Raw genomic sequence first — 23,472 nt, 5'->3', positions numbered from 1 at the left:
TACCTGGCACACAGTGGGTGGCCAATAAAGGCTTGTTAACGAATGTTGTTTGAATCATTGATCGGATAAAATGAAGTGAATTCTTTTCTGCTGCCTCCTACCAAATCCTTCACCTTTTATGCTTTGTAATCCTTGAACTTCTCCTCTGGGAAATCACCTGTATAGTAGCAGGGTAAGATGGAGAAATGGGGGCTCCGAGAGCTGTGGAAACCGCCTGTCCTGGTTTCCTATCTCTGTTGCTGCCATGGAACATTGTCACAGTCAGGGTGTCTCGCGCTCTGTTAGAACATGACCGAAAGCAACTTGGGAAGAAAAGGATTCATGTCAGCTTACAGTTCCACAATACAACACATCATCAAAGGGCCTCAAGGCAGGAACCGCAGCAGACTTAGCAGAGGAACACTGCTTCCTGGTTTGTTCTTTGCAGCTTGCACAGCCTGCATTACTTATACCTGTCAGGGACCCCTGCTCAGGTGTGGAACTTTCACACAGGACGGGGGGGGGGGGCCTGCATCAGCCGTCAAGAAAATGCCCCTCACAGACATGCTCATGGGACAATCTGGGCAAGCAACTCCTCAGCTGGGGCTCCCTCTCTTACATAACTCTAGTTTATGTCAAGTAGACAAACCAAAGAGCACACTGCTCTACAGCACACAGCTAAAGGCAGCTGTGGCACTTAAGAATAAGGCACTGGGATCCCAAGGCAGACCATGCCCTATCTGAGGCCTCCTGCTCCAGAGGTTTCCAGGGGGAGCGTAAAGAGAGGTTACATCCAGGTCTAGGGCCTCTTGTTCAATCCCCATCACCAAAACAAACAAACATAAAAGGCTTCCCAGCTAGCTGGGGAGGGAGAGCAGGTGCAGCAGAGAAATGGCCCCTTGGATTAGTCGGTGGTAGAGCCATTTACCTGCCCAAGAGGTAGTTGTGGGAGGTGGGGCCAGGGAGGTGACTGGAGGCGAGCTGACTGAATGGGAAGTGCAGGGACCGTGAACCACGCCAGCGCTTTGGAGGTGAGGAGGATGGTGAGGGTGGCAAGGGCAATCCTCTCGGGGAACTCGGAGAGAATGACTCACACCTGAGGCAGGCAGGTTACAGCTGTGTCCACAGGTGTGCTCCTCGGTGTGCCAAGTTGTAAGAGCAGCTGAAGAGGCGCAGGAGGCAGCTGCGTGGGTCCCGAACTGCCCAGGGCAAGGGTTGTGAGGTATAGCTCTGGGGGATCCTCTGGACAGATGGCTCCTCCTTCTTGGGTCTGTACCTGTCTTCTTCCCCCACTGCTCCGTTGGGCTGAGCCCAGGAGCCTAGTAGAAGGGATGGGGCAGACAGGGTCCTTGGTGGTGGTTGGAGCTGGCCCATGCCAGGCAGGATAGCTGGGAGAGGAGGTGCCTGGTGACCCTGCCAAGCGCTCTCTATCTCTGGATCTGGGCATGCCTTTCTGCTCTGGGCAGGCTTGGCTTGCGGGGTATCTGAGGCTAAGTCACTTCGCTGGCAGCACAAAGCCATCAGCGAGGCGTCTGCCCGGGAACAGATAGGAGGGTGGAGAGATGGCTCAGGTTTGGAGTTTGTGAGTATCGGGCAGCAGCTGCTCCAACATCGGAGCTAGGAGTTGGGCAGAGGAGTCGGGCGGACCACAGACGGGTCCACCATATCAGCGGTTGTCTGATAGAACCCCAGATGCCTCGGTTCCCTTTCCTATTGTGGGGTGGTAAGAAGTCTCCGTAGTCTGCGCTTGGTGGGGAGGGTCTGTCATTTGAACCGCTCCCCTGTACTCAGAGACAGTACGGAGGATGCCGGCACCTTGGAAGGGTCTCACTCTAGAGATGACTCAGGGAGAGTCTGCTGCCCCCCACGCCCACTCCCAGCTCCCCAGCAAGACACGGGCCAGGTGGCGGCGCCCAGGCTCGGCAGCGCAGAGGAGGCGGCTTCCCGGGCCAGGGGCGGCGGCAGGGGCGGCCCCGGGATCACATGGGCGGAGGCAGGTCCCGGAGCCCCGGGCGAGCTCTCCCTAGAGTCAGACAGACGGCTGCGGTGAAACGGCGGCGGAGGCTCCTCGTCCTCACTCCCTCCGTTCTTCCCTCCCTCCTTCCCTTTCCCGGCGGTCCTGGCCGCTCAGCGGGACAGGCGGGCGGCAGCCAGGTGAGCGCGCGCCCACCTGCACCCTCCACGGGCCACCGCCCTCGGGGATCTCCGCCTCGTCGGACCCTACCCTCGGCCCAAAGCCCCTCTTCCCTGAAGTTTCCTTTCGGCTTGGGTACCGAGTGGCTTGGATTCGCCTTTGACCCAGACACTCGTCCTCCAGTCCGGAGCCTCCGGGGTACTTTGGCCTTTGGTGGGAAGAAGGCTTGAGGACTGTGCTGGGGACAGCCAGGCTGACGCGCTAGGCTAGGCAATTCCCGCAGCAGCATTCGCAGCCCTGGGTCCACTGGTCGGCTCAAAGGTCTGAGAATCTCAGGGCGTTTGCAGACTTTCAGCGATCAGCCTGAGGCACGGTGGCTGGGGCTGGGTAAAAGGGAAAGCCAGTTAGTTGCCTGAGGAAAAGACTGTGGAACTGCTGGTCTGGATAACCCCCTCTCGTAGGCCTTGATGTTCTTGAGATATTGGACAGTACTTGCTGACTCCGTATCTCCCCAGGGACAGCCTCAGGATGGGTGCTGGGCTGGGTGGTGCCAAGCCTGGCATTGCAGCTTCCTGCCTGGCTTGACTCCTGGCTCCAAACCTAGAGGCTCAGGAAATCCTAGGAGGGCCTGATCCACAAGGACACTCCCTTGTGGGGCAGAGGGGGCTGTGGATGGGAAACTTGTGGCCAAACTGGCAACATCATGAACTTGCCCTGCTGGCCAATACCAGGGTCAGTGTGGGTGTGCCTCCCTTGGCAGATGAGCCGTGGCCTCCTTGCTCAGGCTGTTCAGAGGGCAGCAGGCCCCCAGAGGAGGTAGCAAGCTTCCTCTTGCTCATCTGAACCCCTTGTCAGGGCAGGGCAGGTAGCCAGATTACCCCTCTGGAGTCCTTGGTCTGATACCCCCCAACCCCAGGCCTGGCTAACTTATTGCAGTCTGGTGGGGCCCCAAGGCTTGCTGTCTGTCTGTGTGGAAAGCTCAGCTCTACACAGAGTACACAGAGCAAGTAGGAAGTATCTCTGTGCTCTTGGTTTTGGGGACAGGAAACAAGCCCTTGAGGTAGTGAATGGGGGTGGGGCAGATAACTCCTACCACCTGCTAATTCCTTCCCCACTATTCTCCACCATGCACTTGCAGGAGAAAGTCTGGCAGCCTGCCAGTGGGCCTGCTACCTCTCTTAGGGGATCTGCTAGACCTAAGACCCTAGAAGGGGGAACTCAGAGTCAAGGCCTCCCAGGGTGGGGGGAAGTGAAACTCTCCGGGGAGGGAGGGACTTAGTCACTTCCTCTACCCCCCATCACCCAGGCCCAGGCCCTACTGGGTAACTCTGAGACCTGTCACCTTCTTCTCCCTTTCCTTTTGGGGTGTGTTGTGGGAGTGGATCCCACCTCCCGGTTCCTCTCTTCCCCAGGCATGGCGCTGACTGTGGATGTGGTGGGGCCAGCACCTTGGGGCTTCCGCATCAGCGGAGGCAGAGATTTCCACACGCCCATCATCGTGACCAAGGTAAGGACTGTCTTTAGGAGATAAGAAGCCAGCTACCCCCCAGAAAATGAGGGTCCTTCTCCCAATTTGTCCTGGAGCCTGAGGCTTGATCTGGGCAATGTTGGTGTGTGTGGTGGGGGCGGGGGTGGAGACAGTTATGTTCTGTTGTCATGGCTATGTGAGGTCTCCTTCAGGAAGGCCATTGGGACCCTGGACCCTACAGTCTTGAAACTCACACCTGTTGGCGGTCATGTGGGGGTGGTTACATAGGACAAGCTCTTCTGCAAGTTCTTGGTAGGTTGGGAGTTTCTTTTCTGCCCAGGCTCAGGCCCAGGTCCTGACTGGAGAACATTCATAGCCAGGGTGGTATTTAGTCAGCCACCTGCAAGGTATGATTTGCACGGGCAGGGTTCTCTGTCCAGAAGTATTCCCAAGTCCGGTTCCTGACATTCTGCCATCACATTCCTTGGGAGTTTGTGTTTAGGTGTGTGTGTGTATGTATGTGTGTGTGTGTGTTGGGAGAGTAGGGAAACCACTCAAGCCTGTGAGGAATTAGCTGGCAAGCTGGCAGCTGAGGAAGGAAGAGAAAAAGGTGGTAGAAGCACAATCCTGCTTCTGCACCTCCTGGGCAGCAGCAGGAGGTCCCTAGGGCTCCAGCCTTCTCAAGTATACCCCTACCCAGGGTGGGTACTGAGTACCAAAGGCTCACCAGCCAGCATCTGGCTCCTCATCCCTATAGGTAACAGAACGGGGCAAGGCTGAGGCAGCAGATCTCCGGCCTGGCGACATCATTGTGGCCATCAATGGAGAGAGTGCAGAGAGAATGCTCCACGCTGAGGCCCAGAGCAAAATCCGACAGAGTGCCTCCCCACTGCGACTGCAGCTGGACCGGTAGGCCTTCCACCTCCACTGGCTGGTCCTGCCACCTTTCTGCTCCTCCCTTGTCCACTGCCATCCAGGCAGCCGCCCTCAACCTGGCCTAGAGGCCCAGTGGAGCCCCATCCCAGTCTTCCAAGACTCTTTGGGCATGTGAGAAGTGCTCAGCCCTGGGCCTATGGTATGGAAAAGGAAGGTGTCCCAGTGACTATCTGGTAAAGGTGGGCGCCAGGCTGGGCATGCAGCCACAGGCAAGGTGGGGCAAGCTGGCACCAGCTACCTGGAAGCCCGGGTTTGACTGGTTCCCAGGAGTGTGAATGGCACAGGGTGTGGGCATGAAGTGGTTTGAAGAGAGGAAACTTCGGGGCAAGGTGTACCCTAGGCCGAGTCTCCAGTACCCTTGTCCCTGAGAGGTGGCTTTTTTGTAGATTCAGGTGGAGATGGGAATTGGGGACTCACAACTCATAAGAGTTTATTGTCCCTTCCCATCACTGACTTGGGCTTTGCCATTGACCATGGGTCCCTGCACTGGGGAGGTTTGTTGAGGGGGGGGGGGCGGACAGGTGGCTTGCTGCTCAGGATGGAACATCACAGTGAGTCACAGCTCAGGAATGCTGGGAGATTCCTTGGTCCAAAGGCCCTCTGGGCAGGCCAGGAAACGAGTTGGATATCTTCTGCTTTTCTCTCTGCCTCTGCCCAGCGTTCTCTGGCCTCTGCACTACTCCTTACCCGTGGGCCCTGCTGGTAGGTAATGCTGAAGAGGCAGGCTCCCATGATAACGGCCCTCACCATGCCATTCTGTCCCTGAGTGTTTGCAGGAGGGAGACCTAAAGGAGGAGGGTGGAGGGGGCCTCATGGCATCTGGGAATGGGACCAAAATCCACAGGAGGCTGCCATCAGGGGAAGATCTGCAGACAACATTGCTTGCTATTATATTAGGTCCTTCGTGGAGGAACCTGGCCACTGGAGATGTGGGCCTGACCAGCCAGCCAAGGCTCAGAGGGTCTTCATTCTTTGGCCAGGAGCCCCCCACCCCACCCCAGTCCTCCTCCCTCCTCTCTCCAGGAGGCATTCAGAAGTTCTGAGGCAGACCCTCCCCTCAGCCCGACCTTGTATCACGACCCCTGGTTCCAGGAGACAAAGACTCCCTTCTGGCCAACATCTCCAGAAGGGGCCAAAGGCCCAGGAATGTAGTAATGATGAATGGGTCCTCCCTTCACCTTCACCTGGGATCGCCAGGGACCTCCCACTCTAGGTTCCTGCCAGTTCCACTTGGGTCAGGGGGGCCTCTCTGGCTAGTTGCTGTTGGTTGCACATTGGACGCCGATCCTTGTCATAGCCTCGGTCTCCGGGTCCTCCAGATGGACCTAGGCAGGTCCTTCCCGCCTAGAAGGGAAGAGAAGCCTGGTCCCACCCTTGGTTTTGCTGGGCAAGGAGTCTGGGAAAGGAATTCCAGTGACCTTCCCAAAGATATTCTGGCCGTTAGTAGAGCGGCTGGTAGGGACAAGGCTATCAGTGGGGAGAAGGTTCTGGGTCAGCCGAAGATGGGCTTTGGGACTCAGGACAACTCATTTTCCTTCTGTGATTTTAATTTCTGCACAATTTAAAAGATGAAGGGTTATTGCTATGGAACTAGCCATCTTCCTCCAAATTGATCTCAAGCAGGCGTTGTCTGGAGACTAGATGAAATGGATGGAAGCAGGGATGTGGGTCATGGAAGGAACCTCTGATAAGATGGATTTATGAAGCCTTCTGCTGAAACTGTCCTTTCTGTTATGGTGCTGAACCTGAGAGGGTTGCTGGTGGTGGTTGATGGGAGTCATTTGTTTTGAATTTAACAAAGTTGAGAGTCCGATGTCCAAGTGTCCTGGATACTTGGCTGGTCTTGAGAACCGGGACTAGGAACAGTGTTCAGGATGGGGATGTCTAGGACCCTATGATAGACAGTCTCTCTCTCTTGTCCCTTAGGTCCCATCCTACCTCTCCTGGGCAGACCAATGGGGAGGGCTCCTTGGAAGTGCTGGCAGCTAGATTCCAGGTAAGATGGGTGCTTCCAACTGTGAGCGACAGCACCCCCCAAGTCACCTGAGGGGGTGCAGTCATCAGGGTCATGCCAACTCTCTCTTGGCCCTTCTCCACAGGGCTCCCTGAGGACACACCATGACAGCCAGTCCTCCTGGAGATCTGCATGTCTGAGCCCAGCCTCCCTCAGTTCCAGGCCAGGCAGCCCTTTCTCCACTCCACCCCCCACCAGTCCACTTGCTGCTTCTGGAGAGGATGTAATTGGCCATAGGTGAGCTCAGTGAATGGGTGCCACCGAGTCTAGGCCTGGCCCCATCCGAGTCTCAGTTGCTATGTGTAGGGAACCCTGGACACCCCCTCTTCCTCCCTGGGGCAGGCTGTGTGGGTTCTGCACCCACACCATCCCCCCTCCTTTCCAATTTCAGTTTTCAGAGTCTGACACACTCTTCAGGCCTTGCTGCTACTCACCACTTGTCTTACCCGGGCCACCCCACCAGCCGACAGGTGAGGCTTCCTGAGGGAAGATGTCTCCCATGCTACTGGCTGCCACTGGTGCCTCTGGCACTAACAGCAGCTGGCAATACCTGAACAGCCTGTGGGACCATACCCCTGTGACAGGTACATTACACCCCTGAGCCGGAGAGGCTGACTAGCGCTGGGGTCACCATGCATTCCTCGCTCCTGTCGCTCTGGCCCCCTCCATCGCATTAGCTTCCTCCCTTCTCGGTGTGTTTCTTTTGGGCTGTGGCTGAAATAGTTTTGCTGCTGTCGTTGGGATGAGTCCCACTCCGTGCTGGCTGCATCTCCAAAAGACATTCCTCCCCATCACAAGCCCCCAGCTCCCACCCCCAGCTCCTTGATCTCCTTCCACTCAGCCTAGAGAGCCTCCGAGGGGCTGTGGTTCTGTCTCATGCTGCTCTAGGCCAGATTTCTGTCCGCTCCTTCCTCTGTAGGACTCCTCCCCCACCCGGTCCCTCTATCCCTGTCACCACCGCTGACAGCTTAACCCCCAGGTGGTATTTCTCCTCCCCCAGGGCAGGGGCGGGGCAGTGAAATAGCGAGAAGGACAACAGTCCTGGCCCTCAGCCGCTGGGGGCAGAGTGGCTGGGGGCATGTCCGGCCTTTTGGGTGAAGGGGACAAGGCCCAGCTGCTGGAATCTTACTTCTGGGTTGGTTCTGCATTCCGAAGAGCAGGGCCTTTGGGGATGGAAGGTTCTGCATTCCAAAGAGCAAGATCTTTGGGGGTGGTAGAGGGAGAGGACAAAGGGGGGGGGGCAGTCTGGAGAAGGAAGGGGCAGGATTTGTGGTGATAGGGCCATATGCCTACCCCAGGGCCAGCTGGGTGGGTGCTGCGGTCACAGAGCCATCTTTAAAGAATTTAAGATGTGGCTGTTGAGATAAGACAAACATGCCGAACAATTTTGAAACAATTAAGTATAGGACAGTGTGGGATTAATTACAAAAGCAGGAGGCATTCTGGAAAGGGAGAGAGAGGAGTAGTTTGGGTGGCCTGGGAAGGCTCCGCTAGGAATTTTGCTGGACTGGACAGTGGAGGGAGACTGGGGGTAGAGTTTCGATCAGAGAGTGATAGATGGTGACCTGAAATCCAAGGAGAAGGGGAAACGGGTCCCAGCAAGACCTGGCTGGTTCTGAGCCAAGGTGGAAAGGAGCCTGGATTAGAGCTGGTTGAAGCTTCCCTTTCCTGTCCCTGGTTTCCAGGGGCTGTTGGCTCAGCAGACCATGGGTGCTCACAGGCGTCCACCTGTAGCGTCCCACCTTCGCCAAACAGCAACGTAGCTTGGTGGTCTAGGAGGTGATTCTTGAGCCAACATCAGCCCCTGGGAATTTCTATGGGAAAACGCAGATTCCCAGGCAACTTCTTATAAATGCAGAGCCCCAGGCCCCAGTCTGGACCTGCGGCAGAGTGGGAACTGGAGGTAGAGAACAGGAACTTGTGTTTTGACAAGGCTGTCCACTAAAACAAGGTGCTGGGGGCATCAGGTGGTAGGCAGGTCCTGGCTGGTCTCTTTGCTGCTGCATTACCCAGAGCCGGACCCTCTTTCTCTCTGGTCCTCAGAGTCAGGCTAGATTGACCCTGAACACCTCTCACTCTTCTCTCTCAGCCAGCTGCTGCTTGTCAAGCACCCTCTGGGCCCTTAGGGATGCTTTTGTGGACAAATCCCGGAACTCCTCAGCCCCCAGGCTGTGCTGATAGGTGTAGGAGTCATGGGGTCCACGCTTCCCTCCTGAGTCACATCGCATTTTAGTTTCTCAGAGACTCCAGAGGAAAGCAGCACATTTGGTCTGATTAGGTTCCTCCAGAACTTCTCCCGGCTCTCGGCCCACCTCCGGTGTTTACCGTGAACATTGCTGTGTGCCCCATAGCGCATTCACTACAGGCATACTCGTGAAGGGCAGATGATGAGGAAGTAGCTTGTTGGACTTGGAAAGGAACCGAGGAACGTAGGGTCCTCGGTTGTCTGGGAGAGGCAGGTGAGGCAAAGGCAATGGCATTGACTGCCCAGGAAGAGTTCTGGGACGGAGCCAGCAGAGATACTTCCCTCTTTGCCATGGGCTCTTGACTAGCTGAGCCCTGAGAGCTGGGATGCAGGATATCTCTAGAGCCATTCTGGAAGCTGCAGGGTCCCCAGGTGAAAAACACACCTCTCCTCTTGCTAGGAATGAGAACGTGGCTCCAGAAGGTGCCTAGGCAGGAAGGATTTCCCCTCTTCCCCTTCCCCTATGCTATTCTCTGATGCAGGATACATGCTGGCCTGCTTGGCGATATGGCATTGCTCTTGAGGCCCTGAGAACGTTATCACAGACCTTCTTTAGTCCTGAAGAAACATCTAGGAGCTGGGCATAGAGTCCTGCCTCAGACCCACAGAAAGCTTGGGCCAGCCTCTGTGCCACAGAGTATGGTGGCAAAGGAATCCCAAAAGACTGGGGATATATTTCAGTTGGAAGAATACTTCAGGAACTCTACCCCAGGTTTCCCAGCCTGATTGGCTGCTAATGCCCCCCTCTCGTACTCTTCCAGATCCCATTGAGGGGTCACACTCGAAAGAGCACCCTCAGGTGAGGGCTGAAAACGGGTTTCCAGAGTTGACAGTGAAATAGAAATCTGGGTTTGAATGTCCCAGAGCAAATGCATGGATCAAGATTACTGCAGAATATGTAGCTGCTCATAATGCTTGGGAGGTGGCAGTAGGGGCAGGGCAGGCCCAGACCTCAAATGGTAGGAGGAAGGGGCAGCAGGTAGCATAGAGCCTACCCTGTTAGGAGAGCTGCGTGAAGGGCCCTGAGAGCCTGCCCAGTCCCATCTTGGCTCCAGGAGGGCTTAACCCTTTACACATTTATGTTTCCATGATGTTGTTGCAAAATGATTGGTTTCCAGGCTTGCTTGCTACTTTTCTGTTTCTTCCGTGGAATAGGAGGTTGGCCATATCTCTGCGGACAGGTTGCATGATCTAAGTGTGACAATGTATCTAAAGGGTGCCTGTGTGGAGTTCCCCATCTAATTGTCCTGCTCGGCTTCTTGTGGGATCCCTAGGTGTAATAAGCATCTCTGCAACCCGGCGCTGGCCTCTCTTCCCTTTCGGATCCCATCCTCCCTGGGGCCTTCACTGAGGACCGGGATAGGTTACCTGACACCAGCGGGTCATTGGAGGCCAGGCGCCCCCTAGTGTTGGTCTTGGGAGCAGCATCTGGTAATGCACAGGGACGTGCTGTGCCGGTCACTGGGGGTTGGGCCTGACTCCTCCCTTCTGCTCTCTTCCCTCAGGCCGGCCACAGCAGCCCAAGCGACTCAGCAGTGAGGGTGCTGCCACATTCCCCAGGACCTCGGTCCTCCAGCCCCAGGTTCAGGTACCAGTAAGTCCTGCAGTGTTGGGTGGGCTCCTGGAGGGTCTGGAGGGGACGGGTTTCCCTGAGAGGGATGGGAGTCTCCGCCTCTTCATCTTTCCATACTCCTCTGCACTGGGGTGTGTCCCAACACTCTGACACAGGGTCCTCATTCCTAGCTGTTGCTTCCACAGCACCTTCGATCTGGAAGAGGACTCGGAGGTGTTCAAGATGCTTCAGGAGAACCGCCAGGGACGAACCGCCCCGAGGCAGTCCAGTTCCTTTCGGCTCTTGCAGGAAGCCTTGGAGGCTGAGGAGAGAGGTGAGGCCTCTATGCTCTGGGATGAAGTAAGGCTCCATGGACTCCCTGGAGCGAGACCAAACAGGCTAAGGAAGTAGTTTAAGGTCCCATAGCACAACTAGGGAATTAAGGGAGCAGATGTCAGGCCCCAGTCGCTTTAAAGAAGTTTATTTTCTGGTTGGGATGTACAAGGTACCCCTAGAAGGTGGCGGGTTGTACCAGCTAGAGCCAGGACAAGGGAGTGATAAAAACAGGGACACTAGGCTAAGTCTCCAGGCTTCTTGGGAGAAGAGGGGTTTGATTTGGCCTGGAAACAGAATCCGAGATTCCAACAGCCTTAAGACAGTGGCCTGGCTGGGAGCACCATGGAATGTGGAGGCAACCAGAGAGCTTTGGGTTAAGAGAAAATGCCTTGGCCTGGCAGCATGGGAGAGCATCGAGGGGAGCAAGCTGCTGAGGCAAGGGCCCTGGGAGCCAGAACAAAGAACACTCTGCCACAAGCTATCGTACCAGGCAAGATAGCACTGTGAGCAACACAATGCAGCCTCCGGCCAGCTGCCCATTTACTCACTGGAAATACAACTGATGTGTTTGTTTATCCAGTGGAACAGATGTGTTGAGGCATAACCTGACTTCAACCCCTGAGGAGCTCCAGTTATTGGGGCTGTGGTCCCGGGAAGTTCCCACGGGAGTGGATACCCAAGCGGAATATATACTGCCCTCTAGGAAATCAGGAACGATGCACTTTGTGGTAGCAGATAGGAGCACGTCTTGTCCACAGGGAGGATGGGGAGGATGAGTCTGGCAGGACAGGGCGTAGAGCTTAGAACAGAATGGCCGGTTCCTGGTAGCTGGTTCTGACTCTAACGCATAGTGCTCACACGGCTGTTTGCTGGAACATAGAGAGCTAAGTAAGAAAGTTTTGGAACAAATCCTACCAATCCTGACTCTGAGAGGCCACAGGGAGATTGGTAGTCGTGGTGGTGGTGGTGGTGGTGGTGGGGAAAGAGTACAGACAGTCACTTCATGGGTGCCTTAGACTCTGAGCTGAGGCTTGGACAACAGCTGCCCAATGCCTCTGCTCTGTGCTTCATCTTGGTGTTTTCGCTGGCTCAGATGCAATGATGCATATAAAAACCCTTTGAAAAGGCTGTACAAAGACACTGTGGTGTGGTTACGACCTAGGACTGTCTGTCTGTATCATCATGACTGGCTCACAGAAAGAGAACACCTACTTGTTTATGTCACACACTAGGCACAGATGTTCCCAGGCTATTTTAGAAGGACAGGGGTTCACACCTGCCATCAGCCTTTGCCAAGGGTCTGCCCCACTCTCCTTCCTTCTTTACCTGTTTGCATACCCACTGGTACTTTAGAGATTCACGTGAAAGTATGCCTTTTGCCACAAGTGTGGGAGTGTCCTGGGGAGGATCTGAAGAGCGTCATAAAATGCCATTAAGTACAGCCCGATACCTCTGCAGGTAGGACAAGCAGCTCTCATGCGTCTGTCTCCTGCCCCTCCCAGGTGGCACACCTGCCTTTGTGCCCAGCTCACTGAGTCCCCAGGCCTCCTTGCCCACCTCCAAGGCCTCGGCCACCCCACCCAAACTCCACACCTGTGAGAAGTGCAATGTCAACATCTCGTGAGTTTTTGGAGGGCTGGGTGATGAGCATGCCTTGGGGGGCATGGGGCTTGTAGGCAAAGCCGGGCTGTTAGTCTGGGACCCTAGAGGGAACCGTGGCCAAGTGGCTTCATGTTCAGAATAAATGCTTGGCTGCTTCCTGCCCACCCTCACTTTCTCCCCTCTCCCCCAAAGGAATGAAGAATGTTACTGCTTTTGGTTTTTCCTACATATTCCCCAAGCCTCTGGAGATCTGCCCCCGGATGAGGCTCATCCCCCCCCCCCTTCTGGAGAAGTTCTCCCTTCCCTGCCCCTGGGTTCATTTCTCAGTGGGTGGCAATGTAATTTCCTTCTCTCTGGAAGGAAAAAAAAAAAGGAAAGAAAAAGAAAAAAAGAAATGCTGGTACCCCTCCGCCTATAAATGCCCAAACTGTGTCAAGGTGACTTACTTTGGGCCATTCCTTGACCTTTCCTGGTATGACTTTCTCATCTGCAGGACAGGATAGCATCCTGAATTCTGAGGAAAGTAGGTGGAAAGCTGGGGTGTAGGGGTGGCTCTCCCAGGACCTGCATCCCCATCCCTGGAGGACTTGGGAAGCACAGAGCACACAGCTAGCCCCAGGGTATCCGTTCTGATTTCACTGCCTCGTAGTGCTGACGTATTATGAGTTCTGTATTCGGGGTCACTCTCTGAGAGCCACAGCTCAGGGGAGGGTCTGCCTCAAACTATAGACTCTTGCCTACTTAATACTGTGATCGTGGACATGCGCTAGCACGCCTAGCTCATGTTCATTTTAATTAAACATTATTTGATCATGTCTGCATGAGTATGGAAGTAACCCTGGCATACATGTCAGGGTCGGAAGACAGCTTTCGGGAGTTGGTTCTCTCCTTCCACCGTGGCTTACGGGATAACACTCAGGTCTCTAGGCTTCTGTGGCAAGGGTTTCCGCCGATGAGCCATCACTCCAGCCCTTTTTTGTCGTTCTTGATTAGGGGGTAAAGTGAAATTCCTGGGAGAGGCTTGGGAGTCGAGTGCCTGAGGTATTTGTGTCTGAGGTTTTGACTGGCTGAGGAACAGGTTTCCTGGGAATGCCGACTTCATGCCAGGTCCTCCTAACTATCCCGCCTCCGTCCTAATGGCTTTCCTTTTCTGCAGGAACCAGGCCGTGCGCATCCAGGAGGGGAGGTACCGACACCCTGGCTGCTACACCTGTGCGGACTGTGGGCTGAACCTGAAGATGCGCGGTCACTTCTGGGTGGGCGATGAGCTCTACTGTGAGAAGCACGCCCGCCAGCGCTACTCAGTACCTGGCACTCTGAGCTCTCGGGCCTGAGTCTCGAGGCGCTCAGCCCGTCTGTGCTCTCAGCCTCTGCAGACAGGACCAACCACACTGAGAGCAAGCAGGGAGGGGTGATGGCAGGTGAAGGCTCTTACAGGAACTTAAGGTTGTCCTTGCTGGGTGAAACCAAGGGCTGGGACTAGTCTCAGGCTGCAAGTGCTGAGGACAATTCCACTCTCTGGCCTGCCTCCTGCAGGCCAGTTGCTGCACTGCAGCCTGAAATGGCCATTCCGTTGGACAGGTTTGTGTATAGGGTTGGGCACAGATAAAAGTATCCAGAAGGACAAGGTGGGCCTGAGGTTAATGATATTGGTGGTGTAAAGTTTATTTTGACATGTGAACTCGATATACATGTGGATAAAACGGAGTAGTGTCCTTTTTCCTTCTTTCCCTGTTGCCGAGAAGAAAGTCTTTGTTTATGGTTACCCCTTTATTTCCCCTTCCTTGAGCCCTACTTGCTATGCACCCCATTGCAGAGACCTGCTGCTTCTTCTTTTTTGTACCTTTGAGATAATATCCCAGACACCTCAGACTTATAGTTCTGCCTCCCGGCAGAACCAGATCCGACTAGAGTGTGTGCCCCACCTCATTCATTCAGTGGGTTCCTTCTTTAAGTTGGGGGTATATGCTTTCTTCTCTCTCTCTCTCTCTCTCTCTCAAAGATGGTTGTTTATGCTTGGAGGGAAGAGGTTTCTAGATTTCTTCTCTGAAGCTAGGAGAGACACAGGGGACCAGGAAGGACTGTCAAACACACCACAAACTCAGGTATGGGCGGAGCTAGACTGGGATGTGATGTGATCTTCATTCAGTGAAGATGCTACCAGCCTCACTGACTACCAGTGTAAGGAGATGAGCAGGACAGGCAGGAAGGGGGACCCAGTGATGGTGTGTGGGTGGGTGGAGGAGCTTGATCCTTTAGGCTTCTTGCTCTATTCGGATTGTGATTCATCGACCAAGGATAACCTTGGACCCGGGCTCCCAGGTGGCCTTGCTCAGGAAGGGCTGTGGCCTGAGACAGTCCGACAGAGCACTCATTCCAAGGTACTACCCACCAAGAGCTGGGTCTTTGGACCAGGCTGGTCTGCTCACACCTGAACCTCTTCTCCTGGCTCTCCAGGTGTAGCTGGATCACAGCATCCTTCACTGTGTGCAGTGCTTTTGAACAGAGAGGCGGTAGGGAGCGGTGATCCTATGCAAGCCCTTAATTTTTGATCTGATCTACCAGCCACCCTTAGTTTTAATCTCAGAGGACATTTCAGAATCTCTTCAGGTATTGTCGTGTGTTTCAGCCATGCCCGCTGTCAGCCTGGGGAGGGGAGGCATCTAAAGCTTTTTTAAAAATGGGATCAAAGCTGGCTATGGAGGGTGTGGTCTTGACGGCGGTCTTTGCTATCTGTCTCTTTGGAAAAGGAATTTTGGCAGAGACAGTGTTGCCTTCTTAGACACCTGTGTATATAATTTATACCTTGATATAATCATCTCACCTTTTGCCTGGATGGCTGCCTGAGGATGAGCCCGTATTTTTATAGAAAAGATCAAGGTTGGCTGGCTGAGTGGGAGTCTGTCAGGCTCAGCCCCTCGTTAGAAAGGTGTGGCCTCTTTGGCGCCATCTAGTGTTCAATGATCCCACAGCAAGGAAACTGCTCACAGAAGAGTAAATTCCTTAGAATTTGGGCTTTGGCTCAGTGGGCAGGCGGCAGACTAAACACTTTTTGACTTCGCCAGAGACAATGTTGAAGCAGCAACTATGGGTTGTTATCATAAAGTACAGTAACTGATAAGGTTGTCTTGGAACACACAAGGAGCTGCTGTGTATTCAAAGCCGTGGCCATCTGAAAAGGGGCCGATACATATGTTGAGAGATGGGTAACTGCCAACAGGATGCCCAGCTGAGAACAGTGGCTGCTGGGGACTCTGTCCTAAGATCAAGAGAGTCTGAATACCAGGTGTGTTATGAACTTCACCCTGAGGCTTTGGAAAATGTTAAACGAGTAAGTGACAGGTTGGGAAGGCTGAGTTGGGTTGCTGATGTGGTTATATCTCCACCTGCAACAAACCAATGTGGACTAAAATATGCCACAAGGCGTGAAGGAGGACCAGGGGCAGGCTTTGGGGTTTGCCCCTTCTCTCATCCTTATCCTAAGCCAGCTAGCGGCGAGTCTCCATCCTCTCTGATCCACACACCCCTTTAGCAAACTGTACCCCGTATTTCTTTCTGTATTTTAGAGAATAAGTTCACAAATGACAGATTTGTTAAAAGTGGTCCAAACATCTAATGAGCCTCTCTTCAAACAAAGCTGGGAGAGCAATCAAAGTTCAAAGTCACACAGCAGGATAATAATGGTTATGACTCTAGGTCAGCGGTTCTCAACCTTCCTAAGGCTGTGACCCTTTAATACAGTTCCTCATGTTGTGCTGACCCCCCCCCCAGCATAAAATTATTTGTTCCTACTTCATAACTGTAATTCTACTACTGTTATGAATCATAATGAAAATATCTGATATGCAGGATATCTGATATGCAACCCCTGTGAAAAGATCATGTGACCCGCAGAAGGGTTGCAATCCACAGGTTGAGAACCGCTGGTCCAGAGTATCCTGGATGTACTAAGGATGTTTGAACTGTTTGAACTCAGTCTCACAAATTAGAGACAAGTATCATTGTCACCTGTTGTTTGAATGTGGGAAGGGGAGGGAGGTCAGGAAAGGAACCAAACCAGAACTTGTCTTTGGGTCCTTGGCTTCACTTGTCAAGCATAGTGCTGAGTTTTCAGGAAGTCGGCTTCCTGAAATCGGGGTTTCCCCACCAGAGGCAGAAGGACCAAGGCCATGGATGGCCTGCTTCATGCTGCCACAAGCAGTTGAGTGGTGATGCTTCTTGCGATTCCCTCCGAGGGGCATGGTTTTCCAGGTGGGGGTGGCAGAGAAGAGACACAGACAGTGGCAGGTCACACACTGATGTACAACACGTTGGGTAGTGAAGAATTGGCAGGGTTCTGAGTTTGACGGGACATTAGGTGCGGAAGTCTGGCCCACCACATCAGACCCAGTTTCCATGAAGGCTGTGGCTGGTCAGACCTGGCCCAGTCTTGCACAAGGGGGTGGGGCCCTATCTGGGAGGGGAGTATCTGTTGGGGAGTGTACTTAGTGGGGTGTGTGTGTGGGTTCTTTGTGCTGAGCCACCGCATTCCTGCTGGCTTGGCTTCCTGTTTCTAGATGCATTCCTGTCCTGGTCACCACGGAGACTGCCTGGAATCTGGGCCTCACATTTTCCAAATTCAGGGAAAGATCAGACCAAGGGTCCCTCTCTTTACTTCCCCACAGTTTCACCTTGGAGGAGAAAGCCACCTGGCTTGGCAAGCTCTTCGCGGACCCCGAGAAAGCAGGACTGCCTGGCCCAGCATCCTGTTTCCTTCAATATATTTAAAGGACGGGGATGGGGGGTTGGGTGGGGCAACCAGAAGCCCTGGGAACTCATGCTGCAGGAAAAGGGCTTGGCCTAAACATCAAAGTCTGAAGATGGTAGAGAATTGCAATTCGGGCCCTCATCTTGAATGCCGGGTGCCTCAGTTTCCTGACTTTATAGTACTGAACTTCGATTGTCGGTGGCTCTCTGAAGAAAGAACCAGTGGAGAGCATTTGAGTATGGAGTCTAGGAAGACGGATGGAGAGGGCCCGGCACAGTTTCCTGGGCTATGACTCTAATGTCTCCTCCCTCCTCCAGAGAGCATCCTTATTTGCCTCTAGCGGATTTGAAGCCAACTGAGATTTTCCAGTTCGTATTGGTTTCTGAGAAAGGCGGTGTTTCCCCACATGCCCCCAGCATCATTTGGTCACCTGCTGGTTGACCATCAACTGCCGCCTGGACTCCTTTCAGAATGGGGTTGGGGTGGAATGGGACCGGGTCAAGGGTGATGGCTGCTAGGGTCAGGGAAACATTTAAACTTCTGCTCAGCCTCCAGGCAGCTCCAGGCTGCTGGCTCACCTCTTGCCCACTCCCTGCAGACCCAGCCACCACATCCTTGCAACTTTGTGGCAGCACCTGGATGAGACAGAAGCTTGGTCTGGATAGGGGGCTCATAAGTTGCTCAGGATACAGATTTTCCCATGGCGCAGAACCCTTCCCCCTTTCTGACAAGCTGAGGGACCTGCCCTCGAGTCACACAGCTGGGAGGCCGGATGCAGTCCTAGTCTGCCTTCTTCCCTCCGCCAGCGCTGTGGGGTTCCATTTCCTTCCGGACTGTTGTGCAGTGCAACTCCTGCACTAGCAGGTTCCAAACTGCAGCAGGAACGCAGCATGCAGGAGCAGCGGGAGCATGGGGGGAGCGGTGACCCCGTGCAGCCAGCCCTTTAGCGTCCTCGAATAGGGACACGACGACCGGGGTAGGGAGTCCCGGGTCTGAAGCTGCCGGGGTCAGCGCCCTCCACCTGCGCGCCGCGCCCCGCCCCAGCCTGCCCCGGCCCGCCCCCTGCGGGGAGTGTCCCGGGGGCCTCGCCCAACTGGGCGGGGAACGGCGGGCTGAGCTGCTTCGGCGCAACTAGGGACTTGCGGACGCCCGGGGATCGCTTGGGTGTTGCAGCGGTTGCTACGCCTAACCGGGAACGCACCATGCTGAGCCGGCGCCGCGTCTTTGCGGTGGAGCGACTTGGTAGCCGGGGTGAGTCGCGTTGCCTCCCACCTTGGGGTCGCCTCCGGTTCTCCGGCCCCGCCCGGGCGGCGCCCACCGGCCGCGCCCCCTCGCTTCCTTGCTTTGAAGGAGTCCAGTCCAGCCAGTGAATATGCTGGGGTCGCCTTGCACAGCGCAGATCCTCTGGGATTTGCAGGTTAATCACCTACTACCCGCATCCTACTGGTCCATGGGCTCCCTTTCCCCCTAATTCACCGTGTGAGACTTCTCCTACCCGAGGTTGGGTGACTCCAATACCTTGGCCTCAGCCAACAGTCCTGGAAGCCCCTTGGCGGCCAGAAACCCATTTCCCGGGGAAAGTCGCTGGGCATAGGTTTCCTGGTCCACTTCCTGAAGCAGAGGGAACGGGCTGGCATCCTCTTCCCGCCAAAGCAGCCCTGGCTTCTGCCCGATTCCAGTAGACCTCCCAGGCCACAGTAGAGCCGGGCACAGAGATGCTGATGAATGGATGCTGGCCACAAGAGTGTGGGGGCTCATGCCTGTAATCTTAGCATTTGGGAGGCCAAGGCGGGAAGGATGTTGGGAGTTTCAGGGCAGTTTGGGCTACAGAGTGAAACACTTTCAAAAACAAAAGTCAGTTTCTTTGTTTTACTTAATTTATATTTTTCCTAAAGAATTTGGACTTTTGTGTGTTTTACCTGTGTGGTCTGGCCAGGGAGGTTCAAAGAGGGAACCATATCCCTTGGAACTGGAGTTGTGAAGGTCCACGTAGGTGCTGGGCATCCAGCACCCCCAGCACCTATCTTCTGAACAAACAGTGCTTTAAAATACTGAACCATCGAGTCAACCCCATTTCCCCCCTTTTGTTCACATGATCATTCTTTCTTAATAGACAAAAATCCCCAAATGAGTATAGTTGCTGTCATTTTGTTATTTCTGTTCTGCAGTGCAGGGATGGAACCCAGTGCCTTGTGCATGCTTTGAAAGTTGTCTCTGTGTCACATTCCAGCCCTAGCTGTTGTCATTTTTAATCACTGTCCCCACAATCTCCAGGAGATACCTCATCCTGCTTCCTGGTGTGTCAAGGGCTCCAGACAGCACTATGTGGTCCCGACCTTCCCCTCGCTCTTTCTTCCTCCCCCATCCAAGGAGTCCAAGGCTCTCCACTTAGACTTGAACATTTCAGGTAGAACCTAGTTAAGGGTCTATTAAGCCATCCATATTGCTGATTGTTACGACTTGCAACGACTTTTTGCCTACTGCATGCCCAAAGTGTAGGTTCCTGCCTGTTGACAGCAATTATTATAAGGAGAATCTCATCTACACATCTTCCAAGCCGGGATAGAACCATATCCCAGTAGGGCTGTGGATAGCCTGTGTTCTTGCTCACTACTGTTATAGGACAAACCTCCTCAAGGGAATGCTGCCAACTGCTAGGAATGCTGGGGGCACTGAGGGCAACCTGCCCAGCCTGATACTGACTCTCCTTACAGACGGGGCCTTTGAGGACCGAGCACAAGGCTGTGTGGTGCCAGGAGTTACCTGCACCTACAGACGGATACCAGATAAAACTCATGGATGTTCACTGGACTTCAAAGAAGGACAGATGCCACTTCTGAAACTGGCTTCCCAGGACTCAGGCATGGAGACGGTGGTTGAGGACAGTCCGTTGGCTACCTTGTCGGGAGTTTCTCAAGATTCTCTGAACCTTGAACCCATGGGAAGCCCTGAGCTGCCTTCTGCCCAGCTAGACCGGCTGCTGGCCCGACAGAAGCTGGAACGGGTGCTGGAGAGGTCTCGAGAGTTTCCCAGCTTGTCCCGCAGGCGCTGTTCCCTGCAGCTGCTGAGCAAGCCTGTAGGTGGAGTGCCCATCTTTGCTGGGGAACTAGAATCCACTGAGGCAGACCCTGAGCTAGAGGCTGGTCTGGAAGAAGCAAAGGTGGTGAGTGTTCATCTTGGCTGAAGACTGGGGTGGAGAAAGCCCTGCTGTGGGGTTTGTGGGGACCCTCCCCCATTTCCCCTGGAGCTCTCTCGGGGTGGAGCGTTCCTTGCCCCTAATTGATGGTTGTGTCACTGCTTCTTGCTTCACCCTGAACCCAGCGGTAGGTAGCCACCCCCACAGAGGAAGTAGACAGGAATGGGTGCCGTGCTCAACTGGGCACCGAGGAAGTCAGCCAGGTGTGTCTTCCTCGACTTGTCCTGCTGTGTCGTATTTTGTTGGTTCAGCATAGCCTGACTACCCAGGATGGGAGTCTTGGATGAATCTGGAAATCTTCCTGTCTTAACATGTCCTGCAGGTGGGTGATATGGAGTCTGAAGCATTGACCTGCCTTCCAGGGCAGGGTTTACGTTACCTGGAACACCTGTGCCTTGTGCTGGAGCAGATGGCGAGGCTTCAGCAGCTGTACCTGCAGCTGCAGACCCAGAGGCCCTCTAGGGTGAGTGATGGACAGGTACAGGTGGCTAGGTCAGGTAGCGAGGGAGGCAGGGACAACGGCAAGCATGAATACCTCCCGAGCAGCCCCAGCTTTCTGACGAGTCTCTGATTGTCCCATCTCTCCCATCGCAGGATCCCGAGGAGGAAGAACTGGCTCTTTCATCTTTACATATTCCAGACACTAGGGTGCAAGGGCATAGAGAGCAGCTTAGCCAGACAAGGGACCCAGGTAAGGGGTAACTGTGTCTTCCTCTGCATTCTGCCTGCCTGTGTGCCTGCCCAGAGTCCCCATCTGCAGACCCCCTGAATTATAGTTTAGCAGGATCGCTTCCTGTTTGTTTCTGGCCCCGGGTGATGTGTGGTTCTCTTTCTGAAGGTGCAGAGGCGGCTGCACTCCCAGAGATGGGGGCGCTCATTGCCAACCCTCCCAGGCTGCCAGAGGCCTTGCTGGAATCAACCCACATCCTTCCATCCTCCCAGGGACACAAGGTAGTGATGGATATATGTAGAAATATTTGGTAGAATAGTGCAGGGTGGAAGAGCATGGGGATATGTAAGTGCTCCCAAATCAGGACTTTAGGGAAATGACAGGATTCCTGTTTGGAGCAGGTGACTTGCTCTGGCAGTGAAGTCCCTGGGAATGTCATTTTTTTTTAAAAATTTAAGTTTAATTTATTATTATTATTTTATGTTTATTGGTGTGAGAGTCAAATGCCCTGGAACTGGAGTTACAGACAGTTGTGAGCTGCCATGTGAGTGCTGGGAACTGAACTCAGGACCTCTGGAAGAGCAGCCAGTGCTCTTAACCGCTGAGCCATCTCTCCAGTCCCGGAACGTCATTAAGGATATATAGTATTTAGATGTTTTGTATGATGACCCCTACTCTGTGTTCAGCAGGATCTCTCCCACTGGGACAAGGTCAAGGTCCTGCTCAATCGGATCCGCTGGAGGAGCCCTCGACTCCCTGAGCCTCCTGCCCCTCCTGATAGTTCTGGACCCAGGTGAGTCTTGTGCCTGGTCCAGGTTAAGGTAGTAGGGGAGAGGCTGATGGGCCAGGATGTTGATAGTGTTCTGTCCTGACAGTCGTCATCTTAGTCCCTTGGGAATTTGTGAGACAAAGTGTTGGAGAAGCTGCTCCAAATAACAAAAGCAAGTTGAGATGCCCCATCTGTTGGTAAGAAGGCTAGATAAGGTTAGGGACAGTGGCTTTCCCAAAGCCACAACCCGATTACGGGGCATATCTTTATCTTTACCTGCCAGGCCCTTACTCCTTAACACTGAGATTTAGGGGATGGTGAGGTAGGCACAGAGGTAAAGTATTTCTCTGTGGGTGAAGCCTGGTATGTTTGGAGGCCTGTTCTTTAGGGAGAAGCACCACTTTAACAATCCTATCTCCTCCTCAGAAAGGAAACAAGGCTTTACAGCTCTGGTTTCTTTCTTCTGCTCTAACTTCTTTTTTTTTTAATTTAATTAATTAATTAATTTATTATGTACACAATATTCTTTCTGCGTGTATGCCTGCCGGCCAGAAGAGGGCACCAGACCTCATTACAGATGGTTGTGAGCCACCATGTGGTTGCCAGGAATTGAACTCAGGACCTTTGGAGAAGTAGGCAATGCTCTTAACCACTGAGCCATCTCTCTCCAGCCCCCTACTCTAACTTCTTCTTCTTTTTTTTTTTTTTTTTCAGGATGGAGTTCAGGAACCTTTCTGAAAGGACTCAGTACCACTCCCACCGGAAGACCTTTATCCCAACATTGGTGATTAAGAAACCACGAGCAAAAAACCTTTCTGTATGATCTCTTGGTGTGCCTGGTGACCTTAGGTGGAGAGAATTTGCCATGAAGTCCCTCACCTTTTGGTTTACTGCTGTGTCTCTGCACTGCCAGGAAAGGCTATTTGGGCTTGTTCCTTTTCAAGATGACGGCAGAGTCCTTCTCTAAGCAGCATGGCCAAGGAGCCCTGGTTCCCTGCGAGAGGCTCAAGTGCAGTTCTGGCCATTTTCGAGGGTTCTTACTCCTTGTCAGAAATCTCTGGGCTCAGACAATGTGAATGGACTTATTTATCAGGTGCTCCCAGAGCGTGGTTAGTATGGTAATGTGCCAGCATGTTGCAGGTGTATGTTTATGCAATCTTTGTTGGACTGTCAACTGCCTGGATTCAGTCTTCTGGCGGAATCACGCATCCAAAGGGCTGGTGCTTTGGGTGTGACTGTGGAAGGACGGGCACAGATCTTCATTCTGCAACAGACAGTTACCGATGTGGATTTCCAATTTCTTCCTCATATCTGAGATGGCAGACCTGGGACAGAGAACAACGCTGCCTTGGGTAACTTTGTATTGAGTCATGGCTCTGGAGCACAGCCTGTGAAGACTGAATGAGCAATGGGGGGGGGGCGGGGTCGATCAAGCACAATGTGAAGAATAGCAAATAACTTTCAAGGTCAATTCTAAGTTGCTGTGTTCTATCCTGGAGTTTAGACCATGGCAATGTCTCCTAATTTGTGAACCACAACTTCCTACTTGGGATGATGCCTGCCTTACCTACCTCATAAGCTTGTTAGGAGGATAAAGTGACATTAAACTCTCTCAATGTGTGTTGTGACTGTTAAGTGCATAGGAAAGGGTGCACTCTTGGAGGCAGACAGGAGTGGAATGAGGGAGGTCAGAGGTTAAGGGAGGGTGACTAGATTTCTGGCAAGCGTTTGGGTAAAGTCATTTCATTGAGATCTAGTATGTTTCATATTTGAGAATTTGGACATGAATTTCTGTTCTGTTGCTGGTGGTGCTGTCAATAGAAG

The 23,472-nt window shown here is 53.6% G+C and overlaps 2 protein-coding genes across 8 annotated transcripts; both read left to right on the top strand.

Annotated features, from left to right (window-relative positions):
• The first annotated feature begins 1,047 nt into the window (after window positions 1-1,047).
• Pdlim2 (PDZ and LIM domain 2) lies at window positions 1,048-13,973 on the top strand. Of its 4 annotated transcripts, none has more exons than XM_085698682.2 (10): window positions 1,048-1,201; window positions 3,526-3,620; window positions 4,339-4,490; window positions 6,444-6,513; window positions 6,617-6,768; window positions 6,923-7,001; window positions 10,282-10,370; window positions 10,535-10,662; window positions 12,167-12,284; window positions 13,423-13,973. In XM_085698682.2, exons 2-10 carry the CDS (start codon window positions 3,528-3,530, stop codon window positions 13,598-13,600), a joined length of 1,059 nt encoding a protein of 352 aa, XP_085554808.1. In that variant the 5' UTR covers window positions 1,048-1,201; window positions 3,526-3,527; the 3' UTR covers window positions 13,601-13,973. The 4 variants fall into 4 exon arrangements, with proteins under 4 accessions (XP_085554808.1, XP_048278013.1, XP_048278014.1 ...); XM_048422056.3 differs by lacking the exon at window positions 1,048-1,201 and adding an exon at window positions 1,979-2,133; XM_048422057.3 differs by lacking the exon at window positions 1,048-1,201 and adding an exon at window positions 2,168-2,311.
• Window positions 13,974-17,055: 3,082 nt separating this feature from the next.
• Window positions 17,056-23,268, top strand: C12H8orf58 (chromosome 12 C8orf58 homolog). 4 transcript variants are annotated; one of them, XM_048422024.3, is made up of 7 exons: window positions 17,056-18,264; window positions 19,728-20,176; window positions 20,532-20,672; window positions 20,804-20,900; window positions 21,048-21,160; window positions 21,566-21,672; window positions 22,363-23,268. In XM_048422024.3, the coding sequence occupies exons 1-7, from the start codon at window positions 18,216-18,218 to the stop codon at window positions 22,469-22,471; spliced, it is 1,065 nt and encodes a 354-aa protein (XP_048277981.1). In that variant the 5' UTR covers window positions 17,056-18,215; the 3' UTR covers window positions 22,472-23,268. The 4 variants fall into 4 exon arrangements, with proteins under 4 accessions (XP_048277981.1, XP_048277982.1, XP_085554807.1 ...); XM_048422025.3 differs by having other exon boundaries at window positions 17,057-18,264; window positions 21,569-21,672; XM_085698681.2 differs by lacking the exon at window positions 17,056-18,264 and having other exon boundaries at window positions 19,655-20,176; window positions 21,569-21,672.
• Window positions 23,269-23,472: the final 204 nt, after the last annotated feature.

This window comes from Myodes glareolus, chromosome 12 (assembly GCF_982192425.1).
Source record: "Myodes glareolus chromosome 12, mMyoGla1.1, whole genome shotgun sequence".
Lineage (NCBI taxonomy): Eukaryota > Metazoa > Chordata > Mammalia > Rodentia > Cricetidae > Myodes > Myodes glareolus.
This window is presented reverse-complemented; position numbering and strand designations above follow the sequence as displayed.